This window comes from Symphalangus syndactylus, chromosome 8 (genome assembly GCF_028878055.3).
Source record: "Symphalangus syndactylus isolate Jambi chromosome 8, NHGRI_mSymSyn1-v2.1_pri, whole genome shotgun sequence".
Taxonomy (NCBI): Eukaryota; Metazoa; Chordata; class Mammalia; order Primates; family Hylobatidae; genus Symphalangus; species Symphalangus syndactylus.
This window is the reverse complement of record NC_072430.2, coordinates 24,682,082-24,692,309: the sequence shown is the minus strand read 5'-3', so window position 1 is coordinate 24,692,309 and position 10,228 is coordinate 24,682,082. Positions and strand designations below refer to the sequence as shown.

At 51.2% G+C, this 10,228-nt stretch overlaps 1 protein-coding gene across 3 annotated transcripts in view; it reads left to right on the top strand.

Moving 5' to 3' along the window:
- Nucleotides 1-5,118: 5,118 nt before the first annotated feature.
- Nucleotides 5,119-10,228, top strand: part of SLC24A4 (solute carrier family 24 member 4) — a 177,670-nt gene continuing 172,560 nt past the window's right edge. For 2 of the 3 annotated variants that reach the window (XM_063643979.1, XM_055288363.2), the window contains exons 1-2: nucleotides 5,119-6,858; nucleotides 8,734-8,844. In XM_063643979.1, the coding sequence (XP_063500049.1) occupies nucleotides 6,729-6,858; nucleotides 8,734-8,844 (241 nt within the window). In that variant the 5' untranslated portion in view covers nucleotides 5,119-6,728. The remainder of the gene's footprint in view (nucleotides 6,859-8,733; nucleotides 8,845-10,228) is intronic. The other variant, XM_055288362.2, reaches the window with a different exon arrangement.

Sequence of the window (10,228 nt, the reverse complement as noted above, 5' to 3'; positions counted from 1 at the left end):
TGGAATACAAGGAGAAGTGACGCTGGCCATCTCCAGGTCTACGACTTGTGACATTGAGCACGCCTCCTCCATGCTCTCCTCCCCCTTCCTGTTGGCTGCAGCCCAGGTGTGGTGGTGAATCGGCTTTGACCACAGGGATGACGATAATGCCCCAGGGGATGGCAGAGCCACAAGGTGGAAGAAACCTGGGTCCCTAAGTGATGATGAGAAGCAGAGCTGCCTTCCACACCTGGACTGCTCTATAAGGCTATTGCATACAAAAAAGAAATTGCTTTGTTCTTCAAGTCGTTCCAGTGCTGGGTTTCTTTGATAGGGTATGTTAGCCTTCTCTAACTCATGTGTTCCTATAGGGTTATGCTGTGGTAAGATAGAGAACTGTAAAGAGCTATATAGTTAGGTGCTCCATAAATGCCTTCTGAATGAGTGGTGAGCAAAGGGACTGGTTATTTCCATGTTTAAATGCCGAGAATCTGCTGGGCATGGTTGCTCATGCCTGTAATCCCAGCTACTCAACAGATGGAGGTGAGATGATCGTTTGAGCCCAAGCCTGAGCACAAACAGTAAATCCCAAGAATCTGAGAAGCAGCCTTACAACACATGTAGCAGCTACACATGATGACTGCAGGGAACCCCAGGACTTGTCTGTTTAAGCATCTTTCCCCCTTGGCTGGATGTTCCCACCATGAGTCAGTGACCATGAGATGACCCAGGCAGGAGGCAGCTGTGGCACACAGCCTTCTGTCTCTACAAGAACTAACTTATCCCACAAGCTAATCAGCTTGCCTGTCAGGGTGAGTGTCTGTGGCATGGGGTAGTAGGTGGAGGGTGTTTAAAGGGCAGAAGACTGGGTTCAAATCCAGCTGTCTCTCTGACTCTTCATGCAAATTGGAGCAGGCCACTTAATTGTGAAGGACCTTGGCTTCCTGAGTGTCTGTAAAATGGGGATGCTAATTCTAGCTCTGCCTACTCCCTAGGGCTACGAGACATGCTCAAGGGATCCAACAATGGTAAAAACACTGCATGTGGCAGATGCCAATGGGAGAAACATGACAAGTCAAGTCACATTTGCTGAGTGTGTGCTGGGTGTGCTTGTCTCTTTCTTCCATGAATATTTATTGAGCACCTACTAAGTCACATAGGGAGCATGGTAGTTCCTGTCCTCACAGAGCTTAGAGTCTGGTGGAAACTATATATTATACAAGGAAGTAGGCAGTTACCATACAGCATGAGGAATTATTGATAGAAATGCAAGGCACCATAAATATACAGAAGAGGGCTCCTAACTCAGGCTTCAGGGCTCCTGGAATGCTTTTCAGAGGAAATGATCTCTCCTCTGAGATTGGAAGCAAAGGAAGAGTTTTCCAGGGTAAGGGGGCTTTGGAGGTGGGAAGCATGTTCTAGGCAAATGAGACAAGGGTCACCCTTGAAGAACAAGAAAGAGCCACAAAGAGGCTTAGAATGGCTGGAGCTTGGAGTTGAAGAAGGGGAATGATGACAGATTGGGCTGGAGGGGCCAGAAGGGTCTGGAGCAGGGGTTCTCCACCCCGGCTGCAGCTTGGAGAAAATACTGATGCTCAAGTCACCTCCACCTCTGGTGGTTGAGAAGCTCCCCAGGTGATTCAAATGTGCAGCCAGTGTTGGAAGTACTGCTTAGAACATGCGGGATCTTAAAAGCCAAGTGAAAGAGATGGAAGTTTATCCAGAAAGCTTCTGATGGTTTTATGGAAGGAAGGGTTGTAATCAGATTTTTCTTTCTCCAGATGCTGGGTGAAGAAGGGAATGAGACAGAAAGACTGGGGTTAGAGAAGCTGGTTAAGGAGGCTGCTGCAGTGATCCAGGTGGGAAATGGACCCAGAGCTGTCAACAGGGATGGTAAGAAGTGGACAGATCCGAGGCCTGGTTGATGATGGGCTGCGAGGAAAGATGTGGGAGATGTGGGGAGACAAAGGTCATCCCTTGAACATGCAGGTTGAAATGACCAAGAAGTTTCCAGCTAGAGATACAGACTTGTGAGTCAGCAGCAGAGAGAACCAATGCACTTTCCCAGAAAGAGGGGTAAACGGTGAGAAGAAAAGAGGGACTGAAACAGAACCCTAGAGGACCAGGGAGAGCTGTGCCCCAAAAGGACCAAGAAGAGCTGGTCAGAGAAGGAAGAGAAAAACCAGAAGCGCACATCGTCAAGAATGTAAAGAATGGTGGCTAGTAAGAGTCAACATGTGTAAGAGGGTCAAATTCTGGGAGATGTATTCACAGGCCACTGGTAACCTTGGCAGGGAAGATGGGGTCAGTGCCTGGGGTGGGGCTGAAGTGGTGGTAAGAGCAGATACCATCTAACAGGGACAACTATTCTTTATCTATTTGTTTGCTCATTCAGTAAATACTTTATACATGAAACAGGGTGCTGGGTTCAGAGCTGTGGATAAGATGGCAACTCCAGAGGACTTCACCCACTAAAAGGAGACAGATAATCTCGCTCACATCACAAAACGATGAGATATAAATGCTAGAATGAGGCTGGGTGCGGTGGCTCATGCCTGTAATCCCAGCACTTTGGGAGGCCGAGGCAGGTGTATTGCCTGAGCTCAGGAGTTTGAGATCAGTCTGGGCAAGATGGTGAAACCCTGTCTCTACTAAAATGCAAACAATTAGCAGGCATGGTGGCACGTGCCTGTAGTCCCAGCTACTCGGGAGGCTGAGGCATGAGAATTGCTTGAGCTCGGGAGGCGGAGATTGCAGTGAGCTGAGATCGCACCACTGCACTCCAGCCTGGGTGACAGAGCAAGACTCTGTCTCCAAAAAAAAGAAATGCCAGAATGGATGTAGTTCAGGGGCTTTAGGACATAGCAGAATCAACTCTACTAGAGAAGAGGAAGGGGCAGGCAAGGAAGGTCTTAGAAAGCAAGGAAGAGGGACAAGGTTTGCACTGATGTGGTCATCATAAAGGCCGCCCATTGTAGAGTTCAGATCTTAGCCTGCAGTGGAAGAACGGTACTTCTGGACCTCCTCATGGATTGGTGGGGCCATGTGACCAGCCTGGGGCCATGAGTGGTGAGTAGAGGTGAGAGCAGTCACGTTCCAGCCAGAGCATCTAACGGTCAGCACAGGGGGTGCCAGAGGTCCTTCGGGCACTGCAAACAACCATGTTGAGACTGTGGCTGCTTCCAGGTACCTGACTGACCCCTCCTCAAGAAACACACCTCTTGGTAGACCAAAAGCCCGAGCTGGAAACAAATTTCTGCAGTTTTAGTGCTGTGACTGTCATCATACCATCCCTTGGCCCAGTGCTCCTCAAAGTGTGGCCCCTGGACCAGGAGCCATCAGCTTCACTTGGGAACTTGTTGTAAATGCACATTCTCAGGCCCTACTCTGAATCTGAATTTACTGAAGCAGAAACTCTGTGGGGTTGGGGAGGGGGCGGTCCAGCAACCTGAGTTTTAACAAACTCCAGGGGATTCTGAAGCATGTTGAAGTTTGAGAACCGTTGCCTATCCAGGGTTGATGGACAGTCATCTTCAAGGCAAAGTGGACATTAGAAGTCATGGAGAAGGTCATTCTAGCAAAGAAAACTTTTTAAAATGAAGTAAGATACAAATTAAATGGTGAGGCTCATCATGTCACAGGAAAGGATTGTTAAGGAAAAATATCATGGTACCCACCTCCCCTGGACTGAGACTTCCGAACAAAATGGCCTAAACTCTGGCCATGTAGACAATTCCCTGCAGTGCCATATCAGAAGACACAATTGCAGAGGAGATATTCTAAATCCAAAGGCATTGAAGCCAGGACCAGGATAAACCCAGCAATGCATTTTCCCTTTGTCCCATGGCCTTTGCTGATTTAGAAAATGCTCCTGAATGCTTTGAATCCAAAAGGTACAGAAAACCCAATTCTCTCTTCTGCAGAATGAGTCATTAGAGCTGGAGCTGAGGCTATTTGGTAATGGGCACTATTTAAATAAAGTGAAAAGTACAATTTCAAATGAATTGCTTTTTAAACTGTCAAATAAAAGGAATCCATTTGTGCATGAGAAATTATTCCAACGGTTCTATTAACTGAAGGCAGGTGAAAAATGTCAAAGAAAACGTCCTACTAAAGAGCGGACTAAATGTCTAAAGACAGACACCTAATGACTCCTTTGACCTGTTTTGGATTCAAAAACATGTATTTTCACCAGCCCTAGGTGAGCTCCATGGACAAAAGTTTTAAGAAAATATTAAATGCTAGTGACAAGATGCCATTTTGTTCATCAGCATTGCTTTAACCAACGTGACCCTAACACTGTTTTATGGACAGGACAACAGCATATAATCACTTTAACTTCTTCCTTTGGCTTAAATTTGATGCCAAGGGCCCTTGGCTGGCTCTCTAAGTGTCATAGTTAACAATGTTTCATAGTCTTCTATTTGCTACTGCTGAATGCATCCTTGTACAGTCTAGTCAATGAGAAGAAAATTCTGCAAACGTATGAAAAGTGTCTCTTCTGTCACAGGCAGGCATGCTTGGTTGAGGTCACCAGTACGGAGAGTGAGCCTCAGTGTTAAGGTATCTCTGCAGACAAAAACAGAACCCTGGCCTTTTCCATTTCATTTCCTCTAGGGGTTTCCACTGCAATTAGTTTTGTGTTCATGCCTTCACTATCTTTGTTGGTATTGAAACAGAGCTGCTGAAAATAATCAGTGGGCCTTCTCCCTTCCCAGCCCTCTGGCATCTCTAACCTGTGTCACTATTCCAGGCTAACACAAGCAAAATGATCCCTGCTTACTCAGTCCAGAGGGAACCGTGTGGGTGGTGACTGGCTAGAGGCATTGGAGCAGGCTTGAAAAGGGAGCACTTCTCACACGTGAAGGTGCACACAAATTTCCAAGGGATCTCGTTAAAAATGTACATTCTGACTCAGTAGGTCTGGGGTAGAATCTTAAAAGTCTGTGCGTCGCATATCTTAGGCAATTCTCATGCTGCTGAGGACCACACAGTAGTGTAGTGAGCTGTGAGGAAACAACGTACATTCTGCACAATAGTGACTTTTAGGACCCTCCTTAATGGGGCATTTGTCTAAGGGCCTTGCTCCCTTTTGATTTAGAGTTCCTTGAAAGCAGAGACTGGGTCTCATACATTTGTTATTGTTTTGTTCTCCGGTTGGCATAGGGCCTGCACACGGTGGGTATGTATTTATTTAATTAAAGAGTTGGCCTTGTTCCAAGAAGGACTTTAACCCCTAGCGGCACTAAACAGGTGGCGATGAATTGGCCGGGAAGGAAGTCGGTCCTAGGGGTAGTCACAGACCCCCTGGGCTGGGGTCCCCTCCACCTGCCTGCACCTGTATCACCCCTCAGCTGCTGTCCTGAAATTTTCCCTCCTGCCCCATTTTTAAAGCGGTTTATACCAGAGAGCCGACCAGAAAGGAGAGCTACAAAACCAAACCAGAAAGCCCTGGGAAGCGGTAGGCTTAGGAACATGGAAAGCTCAACCGTCGGTGGTGGGGCCCGCAGATCTCTCTGGTTCCCCTCCCTGCCCCATCTCCAGCTTTTTTGCAGGTCGGTGTCGCGGACTCGCAGATCCCCAACAGCCCCGAGAGCCGTGAAGGAGCTGGTCCCAGCGGGTCCAGGCTCCTGTTGGCTTGGTGCAAGCCTGTTTGTTAGCTCTGCACGACCAGTTAATTTTCTCCTGCATCTTCCGCCCTTGGCGGGTGGCGGGGTGCGGACGGGGTGTGTGGCGGGGCCTCGGGTCGCCTCGGGGGTCGGAGAGCCCGGACAGGAGCGACCAGTCTGCAGAAACCCTTGTTCTAAGAGTCCCCAGCGGTGCCATAACCTGTTTCTCTCTGCAGCAGCCTCAGAGGGTAAAGGAAGGGCTCGTTGCAGCTCCATATGGAAGAAAGGAGAGAAAAAGGGAGAAGAAAGGGGATTATACTGGTCAGTAATTGGACCTCACGGGGGAAGAGAAGAGTGCACGGGGGAGTGCGCCCTACGGGAGGAGTACACGTGCTGGGAAGGGCGGGGGGTGAGAGGCGGGCAGGAGGGGAGGAGTAGGGAGGCGAGAGCAGCGGGCGGGAGGCGCCACGGCCTCGCAGACGCAGGCGCCCGCAGCCGAGAAGCCAGAGAGAAAGTTCCGGCGAGAGCTCGCCCCTGGGAGGGCCGACGTCGAGCCTGCTCGCCGCGAGGGTCTCAGGTCCCGCGCGTCCAGTCAGCCTTCCCGCTGCGCGCACTCGGCCGCCCGGGCTCGGCTCGCCGGGAGCAGGGGAGCATCGCCGGCTGGCAGCCGGGGCGGCCACCGCCAAACTTGGAGGAGGAGGATGCTGCGAGTGGGCGCGGCGGCGCGGGGCGCGGGGGCGCACTGAGTGCTCTCACGGCGCTGCTGCCAGACCTGTGGCCGGGCGAGCCGGCCGAAGCGGAGCGGGCAGGTAGCGGCTCTAGCGCCCGGACTGCGCCAGCCCTGCGAGCCCGGGCCGCCAGCGCCACCGTGCCGGCGTCGCCTCCTCACCACGGAGCCATGGTGCGCGGAGCGCGCACGCCGCGCGCGGGACTCTGAGCTCCGGCCGCGTCGCGCGTCCCCACCTTCCCAAGGGGCTCCCCCGCTGACCTCGCCCTCGGGCCATGAGGCTTTGACCCGGAGCTCCTCGCCTCTGAGCCGCGCACCGCCTACTTCAGCCCCAGCGCCGCTCGGTCACTGATTGCACTCTGGCCGCGGAAGCTCCCCATCCTCTCCCAGGGACGGCACCCAGGCGCTCCGGGATGGCGCTCCGCAGGACCCTCCGGCCGCTCAAAGTTCGCAGGAGGCGAGAGATGCTGCCGCAGCAAGTCGGCTTCGTGTGCGCGGTGCTGGCCCTGGTGTGCTGTGCGTCCGGCCTCTTCGGCAGCTTGGGTGGGTGCTGGTACGGGTACCCTCTTCCTGGGGAGTTGGGGGCTTTGGCTGGGGAGTCTCGGGGCGGCTCCGAGATGTTTCCCCCTGCTTCCTCGTCAGGTTGGTCCCAAGGGTTCATCCAGTCCCCTCCCCGCCGGGCAGGTAGAGCGCGCCCAGAAGGGCTGATGGACGCTCTGGGCTGTGGCGCGGGTTCCCCTGAGCTACGCGCGGCCCCTGGGGGGCTCAGGACGCGGCTGCAGGTGTGTGTTACTAAGACGAAAGCAAGAACCGCTTCCGTCCCGGGAGTGCGCCTGCAGGCAGGCAGCATTCTCTTGGTCTGGGGTGGACGAAACTGAGTGGCCCGCTTTCCTATTCTGCAGAGCCGCAGGAACTGCCACTGCGTCTCGCCCCTGCCCTGGTTCAAAGGGGTCCCCTGGGTGCCCTGAGGTGTTCTTCCCAAACCCCAAAGGCGTTGGGGCAGTCTGCCGCGGGGGGTTGCTGCCATGTTTCAGCATCGCGTCTCTCAACTCCCCTTAACTCCCACGGAGGGAGAAGGCGGGTGTGTGGAGCCTCGACCCATGCCCCCTCCTCCAAGAAGAGGGATTTGGGAGTAGCTTAGGCTATGCAAATTTCAGGTGGAGCGGGAAGAGAGAAGGAACTAACCAAAGAAATCTGTTTAGGGGGATGTGACCCCATGTGTAACCTTCAGGAGACATTCACTTCCCTAATTCAGGAGACATTCACTTCCCTAATCGTCTCATTCTGAGTTGGATGCTGTGAACCTTTTAGTTTCATTTTTTTTAAATGTAAAAAGACAAAAGAAATGCTGGTGATTTAAACACCAAGACATGGAGGTGAAGCGGGTGGTACCTTCTTGGGCAGTTTAGAAAGGCCATCAACATCCAGAGACCATTTAGAGAGGTGTACACTGATAGGTAAAAATCAAGTGGAACCTGATTAAAGTTTTCAAAATAACTGCCTTTCAAAACCTAAACTTTGTGATTTGAGGATGCAGGGTTAAAAAGTGGCTCTTTCCAATGAGACCCAGGAAGGTTATTTTGAATATCTTAGTACCTGGTGCTTTGCAATTGGGCAAGTCAGTGTTTGGTTTTTTTCCCCCTCAATTACACACCAGAAATAACAACATACCTAGAGGCTCTTAGTTGTCAGCATTATAGAAGAGGTATTATTACCCAGCTGAAGCAGTGTGCATCAGGAGAGGTAAATGAATACTCTGAAGGTCTTAAAGTGAGAATCATTTTTATTTGCTGGATCAGGAATTGTCTTTAGGAGTTTAAGTGTGTTTGGTTGCGGGCATCCACAAATTCTCTCTTGCCCCGTATGGCCCCTGCACCAGCAGAATCAGCACCACCTGGGAGCTTGTTAGTGCAGAATCCCAGGTCCCACCCCAGACCTGCTGAATCAGAATCTGAATTCTAACAAGATCCCCAGGTGATCTGTGTGCACATTCAAGTGTGAGGAGCACTGGGCGAGACCGTATCAGCCAAGCCCAACTTCCTGCTGACTTGCTATTCATTCGTAGTTCCTCCAGGGCAGGGACTCTCTGAGAGTGTCTTTTACTGGAAGAACACTTAAAAGGTCACCTATCTAAACCGTTTGTTGCACCTATGAGGTGCTGAGACCACCTCAGTCTTGGCCAAGGTCAGGTCACATGCTGACCCATCTGGGACTAGAAACAGTGAACTAGATCCAGGAAACAGGCCATTGTATGTAAGCAGGTGATATTATACTTCCAATCATCCTATCAGCCCCTAAAGATGGCTCCGAATAGGCAAACAGGGCTGTTGCTGACATAGATACACAAATGTAAGGTCATTTTGGAAACGCAGCCATCACACTGACCTAATGGTATCTGTGACTTATTTTCCAATCCAGGGCACAAAACAGCTTCTGCTAGCAAACGTGTCCTGCCAGACACGTGGAGAAATAGAAAGTTGATGGCCCCAGTGAATGGGACACAGACAGCCAAGAACTGCACAGATCCTGGTAAGAAATCGATTCTTCTCCACCCAGTCTACTAAGACGTTTGGCCTGACCCGGAGATGGTGCTTATGTGGGTGGTTACAGCCAGAGCTGAGAAAGGCAGTTTATGGACCTGAGTGGGAAAGGGTGGCCATGAGGTGTTGAAAGGTAACAAAGACATTCGTCAATGGTGCTGCTAAGCAACTCAAGTGCTTTCTTTATCCAGCAACTGAAAAGGTCACATTCAAGAGTTTAAAAATGTTACTTTTTGTTCTCACAATGTTCCTGAAGGCTAAGTATTTTCCCTGCTCTCTTGATTTTGTTTGTGGCTCGAGATGTCTTTGTTTTCTTTCCCTTTTGCTCACTGTATCCACTACTGGAGCTCTCGCAGTGGCAGATCCAGCTGCTGTGGCAATGGTGCTTTGAGATGGCCCGCCAGGGTCTTAGCATGCCCGGGCAGCTGCAGGGGTGGGACGCTCTGGGGTGCTGCAGCTATTTCTCTCAAATGGGAGTCCACAGGGTGTCATTCAGCCCTGGAGACTGATTCTGCTTGCTCTGTTTTGATGTTCTTCTTCAGATTTTTTTGGGGGGTCCGAGGCAGTAGAGACCCAGAGGTGACATCTCGTCTGTTCTCCTGCCACAGACAGGCTTTGCTTAAATGAGTGAAGAAGATTCTCAGGAGAAGACAGCATATTGGCAGAGAGCAGAACTCACAGCCACTGCCCAGACGGCAGGCTGGGCACTTCTATGCGTGAGCTCTGGCTCCAACCCTTAAGGTCTTTGTGAGGAGGATCTGGGGGGATGATACAGCCCTTAGGGAACTGTGAGGTTCTAATATAGATGGCTTTGCCACTGAGTTGCTGGGCAGATCACATCACCTTTTTGGATCTCTGTTTTCTCACCTATAAATGGGCAGAATGGTTGCCTGTTGTAGGGTTGTTGGGAGAAACTGGGAAGGCTGTGTTGGGGACTGGGTATAAAAGGAGACGGAGCTCCAGGGCAGAGGAGCAGGGTTGGATGGCAGTCCCCATGTGTTTAATTGTCATACTCTGTGAGGCAAGTCTCATCCCCATTTTACAGGTCAGGAAAGATCTAGGGAGAAGGCACAAGTTGCTCAAAATCACAGAACTCGTAAGTGGTGAAGCTGGTTTGAGAACCTCGGCCTGTGAAACGAAAACCTTTGGTTGGTTCCCTGTGCTTAGGAAGGGGTGACCTCTGTCAAAGTTTTCATACTGTTTTTTATGCCATCAGCTTCCCTGCCTTCAGATGCCTTCTGAGAAGTCCACCGGGAGGGACGTGGTGGTGGACAAGCTCAGGCTTGCTGAGAAGTGCTGGGATTCGCTTGCCACCTGGGTGGTTCCTCCTGTCCTGGTGGCCCAGCAGGCAGGGGTGCTCGTCCTGTCATTCC